The 18,199-nt window shown below is 41.6% G+C and overlaps 1 protein-coding gene across 1 annotated transcript in view; it reads right to left on the reverse strand.

Moving 5' to 3' along the window:
• EHD4 (EH domain containing 4) overlaps nt 1-17,638 on the reverse strand; it is a 110,161-nt gene extending 92,523 nt beyond the window's left edge. The window contains exons 1-2 of the mRNA XM_043988956.1: nt 17,403-17,638; nt 1,571-1,747 (exon numbers count right to left, since the gene is read on the reverse strand). Of these exons, the coding sequence (XP_043844891.1) occupies nt 1,571-1,747; nt 17,403-17,638 (413 nt within the window). The remainder of the gene's footprint in view (nt 1-1,570; nt 1,748-17,402) is intronic.
• Between the last annotated feature and the right edge of the window lie 561 nt (nt 17,639-18,199).

An 18,199-nucleotide genomic window follows, 5' to 3' on the forward strand; every position in this document is an offset into this window, starting at 1 on the left:
TACTATATGCTAGGCACTGTGATAAGTGCCGGGGATACAAAAAAGTACAAAAGACAGTCCCTGCCATCAAGGAGCTCCCAATCTAAACCCCTGGTATAGAGAACTCCCAGGTGAAGAAACTCCTTCCACCAAAAGCAGATCCAAACATTTTCCCCAAGATCTACAGACTTAGAGCAGGAATACTTAACCTGGGGTCCATGGATCCCCATGGGAGTCTGGATAGATCCCAGGCATCCCATGAATTTGGATGGGGAAAACATGATATTTTTATTTTCACTAATCTCAAAATGAAATTGAGCATTTCCTTCAATTATTTAGAAACATTATTCTGAGAAGGGGTCCAGACCACCAAAGAGTAACAGAAAAGGATAAGAAACCCTGTCTTTGAGAGTTGCCTATAGCACTGAGGTTGAACAATTTGCCCAGGGTCACACACCCCATGTGTCAACAGCAAGACTTGAACCCAGGTTAAGGACAGTTAGTTCTCTGTATGCTATGTCACACTGACTCTCATAGTAGTAACACATATAGTAAATCCCCAGATAATCCCAAACTCTTTTTTAGCCAATAATTCCATACATCTCCCCCAAATAACATTGACCGGAGTTGCTAATAAGTAGCAAAATTCTTTTTGTTGTTGTTCTGAAATTATTTTATATGTTAAACAAAAATACTTTAAAGAGGTATATATCGGGGAGGAGGAAGGGGCATAATGCAGCAAAAGAAGCCAGGCAATGGATAAATCAACCCAGAGATCACTGAGACGTTGCAAACCTATGGAGATGAATGAACACAACCTCCTCCCTAATGCAAGGATCCGTTCTCCAGTACCCTTCTGAGAATGGCCAGCACCTATAAGTGACTAAGGGCTCATTCCTAGCAAGGAGGCATATTTCCATTTGTGGATGATTTTAATTAGGAAAGTCTTTCTTACAGTGAGTGTAAATCTGCCTCCTGCTAACTTCTACCCACTGGAAGTTCTGTGGCTACACAACCTAAATCTAACGTCTCTTCCATGTAATAATCAGTTCTTCAAGTATTTAAGACCACTATCATATTCCTCCTTAGGTTCTCTCTTAGCCAGGTTAAACATGCCCAATTGCTTGAAGTATTCACAATACAAACTTTCGATTTTCTGGCAGCCTTTTTCTCACCACACTTCAGTTCGACACTGTTGTTCTCAAAATGTGGCAGCCATAATGGAATGTGATATTTCGGATGTGGTCTGATACAGAATACAATAATATTAGCTTCTGGCATATGGATATTCTATTTCTAATAATTCTCTTATTAATTGCATTAGAGTGTTTAGTTTTCTTGGGGCGGGGGAGGGTTTGGAAGCTGATTCTGACTGTGTGTTCATATTAAACTTGGAGTCAACTAAAAGCTCTTTTTTTTCCCCCACATGACAATCTATTAATGTTAATCCTGGTTTTCCAAATCCAATATGTATTGCATTACTGACTAAACCTAACTCTAGCATTTCACATGCATTTGGCTGCCAGTCAGAGGAAAAGAATCTTCCTTAAGACAAACATAACATGACAAAAGATGAGGAAGTCTTTCTTACCGGTTCAGGAAGGCATTTCCAAAGCGACTAAGTTTTCGGAATGGCTTTTTGGGATCCACAACTAAAGCATTTCCAGGGGTGCTGCCTTCAGTTTCTCCATACATTACAGCAATAAAAGAATCTGTTGTGGGCTCTGGACCAATCCTCATACCTGGAAAATCCTGCTCCAGTAAGTACCTAATAAAGAAAAGGAAGGGGGAGGAAAAAAAAGAGAGAAAAAAAGGAAAGATTAACTTGTGGCACAAAGCAAGAGGCCAAAAAGCTTCCTGGAATGAAAGATTCTGGTATGTGAAGCAAATTCATTTTGAGGGATAGGGCATGCAGAGGACAGTCTGCCATGGTTAGGTGACCCACGTAACCTTCTAGAGAGAAGAGGAATGGGAAGAGTAAGACAGGCAAAAGGCAGAATGAGTTATGGGGAAGGATCCTTGTGGCAGTCACTGGAGAACAAAGGAAACGCACCCTGAATGTTGTTGCTCTTGGGGGCGGGGGGAAGAGATCCTGTTCACCCCATTGTGGTTACAATTCTGGCCACTTTTGGTTGTTTGCTGTTGTTCAGTCATTTCAGTCATGTGCCTGTGCCACCCCGTTTGGGGTTTTCTGGGCAAAGATACTGGAGTGGTTTGCCATTTCCTTCTCCAGCTCATTTTACAGATGAGGAAACTGAGGCAAACCAGGTTATATGACTAGCCCCAGGGTCTGACCATTTTACAGAGAGGAAAATCTAGAAACAACTCTCCAAGAAAGGAAAATTTTGATATTTCACCATCTTGCTAATGAAGAATCATCCAAGTATAGTCTCTCTATTTGGCTTACATCTAGAATCTGGGTAGGATCGGTCACTTTTGATAGAACTGCTTCTATCAAAGAAAGCATGCTCTTTTCTAGCATAGTGTGCCACATTAGTAGGCACTTCTGTTGACACATCAGGCATAAACAGAAAGTGAAATTCACTCTGGGAGATGTACTGTTTTCTTATCACTGAGGAGGGCTTCCTAATCCTTTTCCCACTTACTGGCCCACTTACATATTTCTTAATTTGTTGCAGTATCCCAGGAGGCAGTGGTAACAGTAAAGGACGTTTCCATCAAAAATTAAGCAGGAGGGGGCAGCTAGGTGACACAGTAGATAAAGCACCTGCCCTGGATTCAGGAGGACCTGAGTTCAAATCCGGCCTCAGACACTTGACACTTACTAGCTTTGTGACCCTGGGCAAGTCACTTAACCCTCACTGCCCCACCAAAAAAAAAAAAGGGATAGGGAAAGATTCAGACTAGATGTCACAGACCACTACATCCAGTAATAATAATAATCAACAACAACAACAACAACAATAGTAGGGCACATCTAGGTATGGCTTTACAGTTGTCATGGCATAATGGGCAGAAAGCTGGCCTCAGAGTCGGAGTCCTGCCTATGATACATGCTGGCTGTGTGGCCTTGAGCAAGTTACTTAACCTCTCAGTGCGCTAGTCATTTAACTCTCTGTCTAGATATTGCATAGAAATTGCTGACTGCCACTGGCAGAGTTTTCTCATCTTGGGATACCCTATGCCCATAATGTAATCACAGGTCTAGTACCTATCTATTGACAGTTGAACATGTACTTATTTCATAACCATCCTGTGGGGTAAGGCAGTACAAGGGTTACTATCTCCAGGATCAGATCAGGACACTGAGGCTCAGAGTTTAAGTGATTTGCTCGGGGGTCACTCAAACTGTAAGTAATGAAGCCAAGACTTCAACCCTCATTCCTCTCATTGGACTGCAAGTCCAAGGAATGATCTTCCCATCATACCGTAGTGCCCAAAGCAAGCCTCATACTAGGGACCTACCAAGAAGGGTGAAGGGAATAAGAAATATAGGAATGGTCTCTCAGACAAGGCCTCTGGGGAAAAGGAGCGAGAGGAGGAACTGCAGGGGAAGATTGTTTTGTTATGACAAACCATTTTAGTCTTTGCAAACCACTGCTGTGCCCCAATCACCGATTGGCTAGCATGCTAAGACCTACCCATTCTTGTGGACTATTGCACAGACTCTCAGATACAGCTGATGTGTTAGTTTACTTTGCTGAAGTAATTTTTTTCCCTTTTTTGAAAAAAAAATATTTCTTACAAAGGAAGTTTTGCTAGAGAGGGGAGAAGAAGCAAAAAGTATATCTGGATATTAATAGGATATAAAAGTAAAAGGCACTTTTAATTCACCTATTCTAATGATCTTCCACTTAAATTTTTTTTTCAAAGTACAGTGTGTCCCCAAAGTCTTAGTGCTTTAAAGCTGCACTATGACTTTTGGGACATACTGTACAGATAGATTGATAGATTGGTAGATCTATCTACACACACACACACACACACACACACACACACACACACAGACACGCAGACCTTGGGATGAGGAGGGAAAGAAAAACCTTGAAGACTGATTTTGCTCCCTCTTCTTTTCTGACCCACTTTCTTCTTCCACAAGTAAGAGCAACTGGGGGTCGGGGGTGGGGAGTGGGGAGTGGAAGAAAACCTCTTGGAATGTACTGACTGTGGGATAAAGCAATGGAATGAAATTTAAAACCTCAAACAAGAACTACCCACCACTCCTTCCTGCCTTCACAAAGCCCCAGTAATAGTTCAGTCTAAATGCTGAGAAACTCTTGATGTGTCTGGGCACATCTGGCAAAGAATGAGATTGTGGTTCGGAGGAGAGTGGGTCAGGATCACCAGGTTATCTAGAAGGGATCTTAAACTGTCATGCAGTACAGGCATGACACAGGTGGCAAAGTAGATAAAGCACAGGGCCTGGAGTCGAAAACACTCCTTCCTCTTCCTGAGTTCAAATCCAGTCTCGGACACTTCCTAGCTGTGTGACCCTGGGCTTCACTTCACCCTGTTTGCCTCAGTTTCCTCATCTGTAAAATGAGCTGGAGAAGGAAATGTCAAACCACTCCAGTATCTTTGCCAAGAAAACCCCAAATGGGGTCACAAAGAATTGGACACAATGGAAATGACTCAACCAAAAGAATAAGCTCAAGGCAGACTTACACTGGATTGGCACCCAGAAAACTGCTGATTTTATTTAAAGATCTCTAAGGAAGGAAATTATGCAATTTCACTTAGTTACTCATTCTGGTATCAAACAATCATTTGGGGGCAGAAATGCTTTTCTATCTAACCTAAGACCCACCATCATGGAGGAAATGGGATGGACATCAGCCTGTGTGTCAGGTATGTCCTGTCTGCTGGATAGGCTGGAGAGGGGATTCTTAGCCAAGCTGAGCTAAGTGACTTCTAAAGTATATCCTAACTCTGAGGTCCTATGAATTCCTATCTACGACAGTCAGGCATAAAGTCTTTTTTTTCCCCATATAAATATTTTATTATTTTCCAGTTACATATAGAGATAGTTTTCAACATTTGTTTCTATAACATTTCTTGTTTCAAATTTTTCTCCCTCCCTCCCCAAGACAGCAAGTAATCTGATATAGGTTATATATGTACAATCACATTAAACATCATAAATAGTCTTCTTAAGCCAGGCTCTTGTTGTCTGGGGACTCCGCTGTATCATCAGATGGTCTTCTGAAACACTAACCTAAATTAAAGTCCAATAAACCTCATTAATTTGGAATAACTGGGGTGTGTATGTGTGTGTGTGTTGTCCATTTAGAACAATGGAAAACATGAATTACAGAATTTTAAAAAATGAGGTATTATGACTTTTGAGCACACAAGCTAAAAGGAACAGCTAAGATTATATAAATCCTCCCGGAACTGCTTTAATGAATAGATACATTGTTTGTTAAGTAATGCAGGGATTGTACGTATGGAAATGAGAGCTACCAAAGGAAAAATAGCAGGAAATCTACAAAACCCTCCAATGGCTCCCCATGGCCTAGGATAAAATACAGCCTCCTGGGGGGGGACTCTACCAGCTGGCTCCAACCTTCCTTTCCATCCTGATTTCAATTTAATTCAATCCAACACAACATTCATTAAGTGACTGCTATGTGTCAAGCTCTGATGCTATGCCCTGTGGGTTACAAAGACACCCCCTCCCAACATTCCTTGACTTTGTTCGATCTGCCCACCAGCCAAACGAGAACATTAGCTCTTCTTTGACCTCAGCCTGTCCTTTCCTGCCTCCATGAATTTGTGAGGGTATCCCCCATGCCTAGAATGTACTCCCTGTTCACTTTGGTCTACTATAATTGTTCTCTTTCTTCAAGGACTAGCTCAGGTACCATCCCCAGGTGAAAGCAATCTCTCCCACATGAAAATTTCCTAGAGTACATTCTTAGAATCTCTTCTTTGTTCTTATTCCTGTCTACCAAGTAAGTACCATACCTCTCTGCATATATGCCACACCCATCCTATCAGACTGTTAGCTCCTTAGGGTTGGCAGTTATAGCATTTTTTCATGTTAGCACACAGCACAGTCCCTTCCACATTTGTTGGTGGTGTTGAGTAGTTTTTTTCAGTTGTGTCTGACTCTTTACAACCCCATTTGAGGTTTTCTTGGCAAAGATACTGGAGTAGTTTGCCACTGTATTCTCCTGCTCATTTTACAGTTAAGGAAACTGAGACAAACAGTGACTTGCCCAGTATCACACAGCTAATAAGAGTTTGAGGTCACATTTGAACTCAAGAAGATGAATCTTCCTGACTCTGGGCCCAGCACTCTATCCACCGAGCCACTTATCTGCCTCCCTTCCACATAGTGGGCATTTAATTACTGTATGCTGAACTGAAAAGAAATAAAAATATTGCCCCAGCAAAAGAACTTTGTAAAAGTCAATTAAGCCCATCTCCCAATGATGCTGTAATGGGGAGGAACTAAGGAGATACTAATCCCACTTCCTCATTAAAAGGTTTACCAAATGAGATTGTCTTACCCTCATCTGAAAATTGTTTTACTACAGTCTAATAAAGGCAGCTCAAAGTTGGGATTGCGGGCAGCCCCATTCCAACTGCTTGATGACTTGGGGTACCAAGAAACTCCTTTTGTCTTAAAAAAGGTCAATCCTAATGCAGAAATGTTTAATGTGAGTGTATGTATATAACCTATATCAGATAGCTTGCTGTCTTGGGGAGGGGGAAGGGAAGGGAGGGAGGGATAAAAATTTGGAACTAGAAATCTTATGAAAACAAATGTTGAAAACTATCTCTACATGTAACTGGAAAATAATAAAATACTTTAATGATTTTTTTTTTGCGGGCAATGAGGGTTAAGTGACTTGCCCAGGGTCACACAGCCAGTGAATGTCAAGTGTCTGAGGCCACATTTGAACTCAGGTTCTCCTGAATCCAGGGCCAGTGCTTTATCCACTGTGCCACCTAGTTGCCCCACTTTAATGATTTTTTAAAAAGTCAACTGAGCTTTTCTTAAATTACTATAAAATAAGACAATGGAACGCTATGATCTCTAAGGTCCCTTTTAAAACTCATTTGATGATTACATATTTTGCTTATTTTATTAATTTGCTTGGTGAACTCTTGTTTTTTTAATAGATGATAAAAAGATTAACTTTATCACAACCCTTGTCAAAATGATAATTTCCAGGAATCACCACAGTTTACTGTATGTAGTTTACTTCAAGAATCAATTTGTGGGGCAGCGAGGTGGCGCAGTGGGTAGAGCACCGGCCCTGGAGTCAGGAGTACCCGAGTTCAAATTCGGCCTCAGACACTTAACACTTATTAGCTGTGTGATCCTGGGCAAGTCACTTAACCCCAATTGCCTCACTTAAAAAAAAAAAAAAAGAATCAATTGGTGAGTTGGTCATTAAAAACACACGGATCTGGTAAGATCCTGAGATGTTAATGTAACAAAGTAATCCTATCAAGGAAAAGTCATCACCTACAATCTTCTGCATCAACTGGTTTTACTTGGAAGCTTTTTTTCTTTATGATAAGGTGAAGATTCCTTGGAGGGGGTGAGGAGAAGGATAACGTGACATGTCTGTGGTGTGAAGAAAAAAAACAACCCACCAGAAGGCACAAAATAAAGCTTTTTAAAAAAAAAGTCATTCCAGTACTGAAGTCTGAAATTTTAAACTATATCTTGACATTCAAACAGGTTTAATCTGTAATAATTCCAAACTTTACAAGCAAGTTTTACTAGAATATTATTGTTTTGCCTGAGAAGATCCTAAATCCTAGAACCCTGGGCCAGGCTATTATTTGTGGGGTACAAGTGGAGGTAGGGGGTTTTGTTTTGTGGGTTTTTTAAAAATAAAATTTAAAAGTACTATCATGGCAAGCTTTGGCAGATGCTGAGAATGCTAGTAGAATTAGTTTAATTAAGGATAGAGTAGAAAATTATAACATGAGCAATCAAGAATTCCTACATCAACGTGGTGGAGGGGCAGAGAAAGGGAGAAATTGCCAATCTAACAATTTGGTTTTTCATATAGTACTTGCTCAAGAAGCCCGAGAACAGTCACAAAGAAATTTAATTTAAGAAACCAAAAGGTGTCTTGGCCCTGAAAAAGCCTTACTGTTTGTGTGTGTGACTGCTTTCAAATAGCACTGAACCATGGCCACAGGAGGTACACAGTTGGCCCCAATTCTAACGTTTGGATGTTCGGGCTGCCAAATTTTTTTTAGGAGAGTCCTACTTTAGCATAGAATGCTATCTTTTCTCTTTGACCCTTCAGGTAGATCACACATGTCTCGGTGGTCATTTCCACCTTAATATCTCACTGTCAACTCAAACTAGACACGTCAAAATAAAACTTATAATCTTTCCTCCCTGACTTCCCAATTTCTATTTGGTTCCACAAAAAGCATTATCAGGTGCCTACTATGTGGTAGGCACAAAGGGATAACAGAGAAGAAACAATGTCCTGCCCTCTACGGGCTTACTTTCTTCTCCAAGTCACAAAAGCTTGAAAGCACAAGTTTTTGACTCCTTCCCTCTCATTTGCTCTCTTATGTAACTCTACTGTAAACAACTTCACAAGGTTTTAATTGCTGATTTTTTTTTTTTTGGTCTGAGATCTCATTAGGTTCTATTTCATCCTTTGTAATCGTTTTATTCATCCTCTCCTTTCTGTTCCTATTGGTACCACTTTGGTTTAGGACCTGATTATCTCATGCCTGGACAATTACGAAGATCTCATAGCTGATCTTCTGTTTGGTATCTCTCCACTCTAATTCATCCTGAAGGAAAAATTCATTTGCCTAAAGAATAGCTGACTACATCATTCTCACCTCTACCAAAAAAAAACAACCAACCAACCAACCCACCCTTCCATGAGCCCTAAAATTCTTTAGCTTAGTATTCAAGGCTCCTCACAAGCTGGCCCATCTTTTTGACCTAAGTTCCCATAATTCCCCACCCTCCCTTCTGCTCTTGTCAGATTTGTTTCCTGTTCTCTACCTTCCCCTCTAAGCACACCACATTTTCCATCCTTGCTACTCTCTGCATGAAATGTCCTCTCCTGATGGCCCTAAATTCTACCCATAAGGCCCAGTTCAAATGTTACTTCCTCCATGAAGCCCTTCCTGATTGTCTCACTTAAAAATGATCTCTTCCCTCTCAGAAGTCACTTGGCCAAGGTCACACAGGTAAAAGAAAATAGCAGAAGCAGGTCTGTAGACCATGGTCCTGTCCTCAAATCTTGTGCTCTTTCCACTTTTCCATGCTGACACTCCATGTGCTAGGAGCCATCTTGCATGGTCCCACATACCTGACCACAGAGGTAACCATCGGCATGAAGCTAGTGGTCCTGTTGTGACTATTCAGGTCATCCATGACAAGAAGCTTTCCTGACTGCCATTCAGGAGGAATTCATGGGACACTGTTTTGTTTCAAGATCATCTCCTATCCTTTTGGACCCTCATCATGAGTAGTTTAAGCCTTTCCCATCCCCACCCCCCTTTTAACCACTCACCTTTATTTTTCTCCGATTACTTAACTTTTGAAGTTATATCTTACCCTTTATCTTTTAATTTTACAGTGACAAATACTTTCATTATAATATTAATAAAAACTCACACATAGTACTTTAAAGTTCCAAGTTGCTTTCCTTATATTAACCCTGTAAAATATCTAATGCTAACCTAGGTCCTTATAAATAAGGAAACTGGTTCAGAGAAGTCGCCTTGGCCACAATCACATATCTTGGAAGTGTCCCAGATGGGAATTCAAACTCAAGTCTCCTGATTCCAAGGCCAGACCTCTATCCACTTTACCCAGGCTGCCTCTTTCATTAGCTTCTGTTCTTTTCCAGCCTTTGTTGAAGTCTATAACACATGTAAAGAGATGTCTCAGGAAACATGTTACTTTCAGAGTGGCAGAACAAGGACTACTGTAAACAACTTCACAAGGTTTTAATTGCTGATTTTTTTTTGGCTTAAATCTGCCTAGCCTCTCAAAGAAACAAGCATATAATCTCAACTCACAAAAACCAAAGGACTTTTAAGATGAGGAAGTACTAAAACCTGCCAAGCATTCAGCCATACAGAAAAAACAGATCTTTTTTTTTTTGGGGGGGGTCTCCTAGGCTTTCCCAAAGCTTTGAACTTTGAGTCCAAGGGGTCTCTTTGACTTTGCCTCCCACAACAAGGGTTCGAAGAAACACGATATTACAGGAAGGCTAAGGAATTTAATCTCATAATCTGCAGACACATCAATTTGCTCAATATATATGCTTGTTGAGTTGAAGCTTCTAGTATTTGTCCCTGATTTCTAACTGAGCTGTATTCCTCCTGAGTTCTCAGAAGTAGCTGTCAATTCTAGCAATGACCTGAAGTCTAGCTATCAACATGAAACATACAAATTTAAGTTCCAAGTTAAAAATAGGGAAATAGGGTCCTAGATCCTAGTTCAATGCACCAGTCTTGTAGAATTTCCACATCAGCCTAATCTGAGTGGTTCCAATCTAGTGACTCTAGACTAAAGGAATAATTTTAAACAAAAGAGATACATGAAAAATTTCTTTAAATTTTTGCTTTATGGTAAAAAAAAACACACACAACCACACTATTATTTGCTCAATGAGTCTATTTTCTCTCACATATGGGCAAAGGTAATGAAGAGAATCTGTTTGACGTACCTCGCCCACTTTGAAAACTGCAATCTTCCTTAAGTCACTAAAAAATCAACAGTCATATCAGTAGTTGGCATTTAAATAGCTTCCATGTTGTCCTAAGAAATTTGCTATACAAATTCTTTCTTTTTTATTTTTCCCCTCAGTTAAGTCAGGTGAGATATTACCAAGAAGAATGCTGACTGAAATAAATTTGAAGGTCAATTCCATGTTTAAAACTCTCCAGAGGGGCAACTAGGTAGTAAAGTAGATAAAGTACTGGCCCTGGATTCAGGAGGACCTGAGTTCAAATCTGGCCTCAGACACTTGACACTTACTAGCTGTGTGACCTTGGGCAAGTCACTTAACTCTCATTGCCCGGAAAAAAACCCAAACACACAACCCCCCCCCCCCAACAACAACAACAACAAAAACCCTCCAGAAAAGGAGTGTGTGTTAGACAAGTGGTCAGACAACAGTAGTCTGAAGATGTATGTCTCTTTCCTTGTGCCTTTTCAGTTCCTCACCTCCTGACAGAGGGTATGTTTCATTTCATTTTCGTCCTTTTGGCCACATGGTTTATCATCCCATTAATCAGAGTTCTACAATTTTTCAAAGTTTATAATATTGTTATCATTGTATAAGTTCTTCTCCCTGTCCTGCTCACTTTGTTCATTAAGGTCTTTCCCATTTCCTCTGAAACTGTCTACCCCATCATTTCTCAAGATGCAATCACATTCATGTGCCATTCCCCAGTAGGACAGCCTCTTAGTTTCTCGTTTTTGGCTATCATGAAAAGCTACTATATTTTTTGTACCTATAGATCCTTTTATTCTTTCTTTGATTTCTTTGGGGCAGGCCTACGAGTGGAATAGTTTGCCCAAAGGGTATGCATATTTGGTAACTTAATGGGCATAGTTCCGAATTGCTTTCCAGAATGAATCAATTCACAGTTTGGTCAAGAGGGCAACGTTTATCATTTTCCTCTTTTGTATTCTTTGTCAGTCTGATAGTAAACTTTCACCTTCTCCCTTGTAAAATGGTGATAAGGTCTAGACCTGTGATTTCTTTGGTGTAGGGAATTCCCAAGGGGGGCGGGGAGGGGAACTCCTTATACTGACTCAAGCCAGTACTTTCTCTATAACTTGTCTTAGAGAGTTGCTTAGAGCACTATGCTGTCAAGTCTAACCTCTTCATTTTACAGATGAGGAAACCAAGGCACAGAGAGGTTAAGTGATTTGCTAAGGTCATGCAATTGAGTGAGAGAGGATTAAACCCATATCTCCTGACTTCAAACCCAGTGATCATACTTCTGACCCTATTGAGGTCTCATTTATTACACCTCTTCTCCAAAGTGTTAAGCTTCTTTTTCTTCTAATTCTTTTCTATTTTCAAACCAAACTCAGATCTTCCCTATCTTAACAAAACTTTTCCTCCATCCTGTCTCCTGCTCCTGCTATTTGAGCTTATCTTGCCTAACTACAAGGAAAGAGGTTGGGCACAAGCATTTATTAAGTGCCTCTTACATGCCAAGAACAGTGCTAAACACTTTAAAAATATTATCTCATTTGATCCTCACAACAACCCTGGGAGGTAGGTGCTATTTATTATTAGCACCTGATTTTTACCATGAAGGAAACTGAGGCAGACAAACTTGCCCAGATTCATCTTCCTGAGTTCAGATCTGGCCTCAGACACTCACTAGCTGGGTGACCATGGCAAATCACTTCACCCTGTCTACCTCAGTTTCCTCATCTGTAAAATGAGCTGGAGAAGGAAGTGGCAAACCACTTCAGTAATTTGCCAAGAAAATCTGAAATGGGGTCATGAAGAGTCAGACAGGATTGGACAACTTCTTTAATAAACTGTTAATGAAAATCGTTCCCCTCCATGTGACAAAGATAAAAGCAGGAAGAATACTCCCAAAACGATGACATGTCAACATTTAAACCAACTGCATTTCCACTGAAATTCATTCATCACTTTTTAGGGTTTTTTCTAGTTCATTTCTTATTTTTTACTTGGACTGTAGCTGACTAAGAATGCAATGTGTCATCTTCAAGTCTGTAAAGCTTCAAGTTAGTTTTAATAAATGATTAATGAGAGCACATACAAGGCATGATGACAAAAACAAACTGGTATAACAGCACCAGCTCCTCTGAACAAGTAATATCTGGGGTACTATAATTACATACTGCGTACTTACATTGTGCCTTTTATCTCTAGATGTCATGGAATTCCCATCACCCACCTCAGTGACTGTCTTTTAGTACTTGTGAATCTGAAAGATGCTCAATGGAACTGAGTCCTCAAATATAAAAGTTATTTGCTTCTTTTCAGGCAGAGATTTCTGGTAGAGAATTTAATGTGTAATTTATTATTTATTTATTTATTTAATTTTGGTGAGGCGATTGGGGTTAAGTGACTTGCCCAGGGTCACACAGCTAGTAAATGTCAAGTGTCTGAGGCCGGATTTGAACTCAGGTCCTCCTGACTCCAGGGCCAGTACTCTATCCACTGCACCACCTAGCTGCCCCTAATGTGTAATTTAAAAAACATATTTAAAAGTACCCCTTCTTCCCGCCCCCCAACCCCACCCCTAAGATAATTTACAATGCTCATTCATGTCCTCCTACAAAGCTTTATGGGACAGATTTGTTGTCCAGAAATACTGTTTTCAGAGAATTTCAGAGTTGAGGGGGTCATTAGGGGCCATCTAATTCAACCTGTAGATGAACAAAAATCACCTCTCTAGCACCCCCTTTCAGGGGTTATCCAGCCTTTGCCTGAGGACCTGTAATAAAGAGGTCCTTGTTACTTCTGGAGGTAGTCTATACCATTTTGGGAGAGTGCCAATTGTTAAAAAGTTTTTTCTTACATGGAGCAAAAATCTTGTTTCTCTGCAACCTCTACACACTGCTTTTAGTTTTCTCCTCTGGGGCCAAGGAGAATAGGCCCAAGCCCTCTTCCCATGTGACAATTCTTTATATAGTTAAAGGTAACTATGATGTCTCCCCAGCTTGGCTCCCCTCTCTGGGCTTCCCCCCACAACAGTCTTGCTTTCTCCAGGCTAAACATCCCAAGTCCTTCAAATGAGCTGTGTACTTACTTATATAGTTATTTAGATAGCATTTACAAAGACTGTCTAATTTTATCCTTAACCAACAAACCGTGAGAAGTAGGTGCTATTAATATCCCCATTTCAAGATTAGAAAACTGAGGCTGAGAAAGGTTAAGTGATGTGATTTGTCCAGAATCACACAGCTAGTAAGTGCCTGAGGCAGGATTCAAACTCAGGTCTTCCTGACTCCAGGCTCAATGCTCTTGTCTAGCTGACTCTAAGAATGTGTGGCATGAAGATCTTCAGGACCTTCACCACTCTAGTTGATCTCCTTCAGACTCCCTTCAGTTGATCAATATGTTTCCTAAAACATGCATTTTGAATTTTAATTTCATTAACATATATTGTTTATCACTAAAAAAAATAAACATATATTGTTTATGCCACAGGCATAAATACATTAATATAGTCTTTAAAGATTTACAAAGAACTTTCCAGGGGCAGGTAGGTGGTACAGTGGATAAGGCACCGGCCCTAGATTCAGGAGGACCTGAGTTCAAATCTAGCCTCAGACACTTGACACTTACTAGCTGTGTGATGCTGGGCAAGTCACTTAACCCTCACTGCCCCATCAAAAAAAAAAACAAAACCCAACACACAAACTCAAAACTTTAAGTAAATAAATATTGCATTTTCTTCTTTTTTTTCACTTTAGTCTTTTTATATAAAATGACTAATATAGTAATGTTTTACATAATTGTACATGTATAACCTATATCTGATTGCTCACCAGGGAGGGGAGAGGGGAAGGAGGGAGGGAATGAGAGAGGGATAGAATTAATAAAATAATTTTCCTTATAACAACTCTGTGAATTAAGTAGTATAAGTATTCTTATCCCTAATTTACAGATGGAGAGGAAGTGGGGAGTAGTGGAGAGAGAGCTGGCCTTCAAATCAGAAAGACCTGGGCTTAAGTCCTGTGTCTGACACTGGCTTCATGACCCTGGACAAGTCATTTTACCTCTTAGTGCGCTAGCCAAGTCTCTAAGCCTATGAAGGTGCTTACCTGTGTTAGTAGAGACTGTTGCTCACCAAGAGCATCCTATACTATACTGGTCCAGCCAAAATCAAAAATACTGTGTATATGTATGCATATGAATAGCTACACGTACATAAATCCACATCCTTGCAATCAGGCCACAAATATCCTATGATAACCACTACATTTTTCTGCATTTGTAGGAACTATTCAGGGTACTGGGGCAGAGAAAAAGAGGTCATTGTCTAAAAGAGATGACATGCAACCAAATATGGAGGCAACTTCCTCAAATCCCTGTAGAGTTTATATCATTTATGAAGTGGTTTCTAAACCACTTTTTTTTTTTTTTGCCCTAGGAAAACTGGGACCAAAGTATAAATGTTCAGTAACTATGTTTCAAGACAAAACCCTGATGAGCAAAACAAATCTTGAAAATCTTTTTGTTGAAGAAGTGAGCTTTGTTAAGGTATTCATTTTACAAGAAAATAAATGCCTCAAAATCAAACATCATTTTTAGGGAAATGATTTCCCACAAAAAGTTGGAAACATCTAAAGTTGCCTTCAAGGCAGTTATTGATTTGAATCATAGGGTCCATGTAACTACTTGCTTTTAGTAACAATATAAGTATTATAAATGTTTTCAGTTGCCAAGGATGAAGAGGGAACTTCCCACCTAAGGAAATGGAAACTAGTAATGATATATTGGCCTTTACCACAACAGGGAGAAACAGCTGGCATGGTTATGCTCACCACCTTGTCCTAAACTCCAGATCATCCCTGAAATAAGTGAGTGGAAACAGGGACTGGAAAGAGTCCTGAACTTGTGGTTAGGAAGACCTGGGTTTGAATCCTACTTCTGACTCAACTAGCTGTATGGCCTTAGATAAATCATTTACCTAGTCTCAGTTTCCATGTCCATAAAATGGAAAGAATAACACTGGTAGTACAAATCTTGAAAGGTAGGATGGCTTAGTGGATAGAGTTCGATGTACAGTCAGGACAACCTGGGTGAACCCCAGCTCCGCCTCTCAGCCATACTAGCTGTGTGATCATAGATAAGTCACAACTTGTGAAGATGCTCAAATGAAGTAATGTACATACAACATTTTGTAAACCTTAACACTCTATATGAAATGTCAGCTGTTGTTACTATTATTATTAATTGTAGTTACAGAGAGCAGGTGAGCTTATGGGAACTAAATTGTGGTTACTGTGGAATGAAGGTGATAGAAGTAATCTGAGTTGTCAAAGACACACAAAGGTTAGTCAGGAGATCTGGGTTCAAATCATACCTCCACTACTACTTGGGAGAGTTAGCTTAACCTCTCTAGACCTCACTTTCCTCCTCCGTAAAATGAGGGGGTTAGATGATATGATTTTTTTTTTTGGTTGAGGCAATTGGGGTTAAGTGACTAGCCCAGGGTCACACAACAAGTAAGTGTTAAGTGTCTGAGGTCATATTTGAACTCAGATCCTCCGGAATCCAGGGCCCGTGCCCTGTCTCTTCCAGTCCTATATTCTAGGATCCAGGATCCTATGTCCGATAGGGAGACCCTCTAGTCTATTCCCTTTCCTCCCACCTTTATATTAACACACCAACTAGCCCTAAAACCCTTATCTGCCCACACCTATCTTCAAAGTGTCCCTTGTCCCTCTACTAAATCATGGAGCTGTTTCTGTTCTGTCCCATCTCTTCTATTCAACTCTGGCAGGGCAGCTAGAGGCGACCTTTCTGTCAACTGAAGATAGAGGGCCCTGAGAATAGGACTGTAGAAACAACATGGGAATAAAAGACTGTAGACCTTTTTTTCTAGCCTGGTGATTAGTAAGCAAATGATGATTATCTATCTTCCTTGGGACTGTTGGGATGATTCCCAGCTGCACCTTAACGTGCAAGCACTAAGGGGGTGGGGAGGAGGCCGGCACAAAACTTAGACTAAGTTCTGGGAAGGGAGTCCGCATTTACTGAGATCATGTAAGGGAGGTGAGGGTAGAAGAAGGGAAAGAGGAAGTCCCGGGTGGTGTGGACAGTAAGAGGGAGGAGAGAGTTCAGACAGACCAGGGAAGCTAAGGTCCATGAACGAGTGTGTAGATAGAGAGATTGAGATAAAGATAAATACAGATCATTGTATTTCAACATACTAAGTTTCCCTTTGTAATCTTGTGCATTTTATTTTATGCATTTAGTTATGCATTAGTCTCAGAAAGGTTTCACTAGCCGGTCAAAGTCTTGTAGACACAAAAAAAAGGTTAGGAAACTCCAGAAAGAGGAGAAAACAGTATGGGGTTAGAGAGAGAGAGGGTTGGAATAAGGGGGAGAGAAACTCCAGAAAGAGGAGAAAACAGTAAGGGATGGGGGGGGGGGGATGGAATAAGGGGGAGAGAAAGTCCAGAGAGAGGAGAAAACAGTAAGGGATGGGTGTGTGTGTGTGTGGAATAAGGAGTAGAGAAACTCCAGAAAGAGGAGAAAACAGTAAGGAATGGGGATGGGGTAGGGTGGGGGGCGTGGAATAAGAGGGAGAGGCACTAGAGGCTCCCCAGACAGGACACGAAGAATACATCAGTATTACTCATTCCAGGAATTAAAGTTGCCGGCAGGACTCGAAGCTTGGCGGGGGAAGGGGGCCGGTCCTTTGGGGACAAGCGAAATGCCGAGCTAAGGAGGACGGGGTCGGGGTGGGGGTACGGCGGGGCGGAGGTCAGTTACCGGATGAAGGTGGTCTTGCCAGTGCTGTACTGGCCCACCAGCAGCACCATTGGCTTGTTGTCGAAGTCGGCGTCCTCCAGCGCGGGCGAGTGGAACTCGTGGAAGCGGTACGCCTCCTCCAGCGGCAGCACCTTGCGCAGGTAGAGCGAGCGCAGGCCGCCCGTCACCGTCTGCACCGCGTCCGCCCCGCCGGCCCGCTCCCGCCCGCCCGCCTGTCGCCCCATCCAGCTGAACATCCTGCCGCCGCCCGCCCGCCCGACTCAGTCCAGACCCCGCCCCGGCTAGGCTCCAGACCCCGACCCAGCAGCACAGCGCAGCGTAGCTCCTATAGCCGGCCGGACTGAGCGAATGAGCCACGGGGCGCCCGCGCGCTGCCACCGCCCCAAGCCGGGTCCCCGCCCCTCGAGGCCCAGTCCAATCGTCCGGAGCTACGTCATGATTCACCTTCTCTGCCGAAGAGGTTCCCTAGGGTCCTTCCTGGTTGGGTAGCTTCTAGGCTACCAGCCTATGGAGAGGAGTTTCCTCATGAATTATTAATGAAGGAGCCGGGCATCCCGCTTTCCGGGTGCCTCTGGGACTGGGCTCTTGCTAGGTCACTTACTCTCTGATTCTCCCCCCTGGCCAGATGGCATTCGCTTCCGGACAAGTCAAAGAGTCTGTGTGCCCACTGTTACATGGCATGTTACAAATCACCCTAATTTAAGTACATTAGCTCATTTGTTTCTTAAAATCTCAGGGATGGTACAATGAACTTTAGGCACTTAACTTCATGCCAAAGTAGCACATTTGAATCATTC

This window comes from Dromiciops gliroides, chromosome 2, assembly GCF_019393635.1.
Source record: "Dromiciops gliroides isolate mDroGli1 chromosome 2, mDroGli1.pri, whole genome shotgun sequence".
NCBI classification, from domain to species: domain Eukaryota; kingdom Metazoa; phylum Chordata; class Mammalia; order Microbiotheria; family Microbiotheriidae; genus Dromiciops; species Dromiciops gliroides.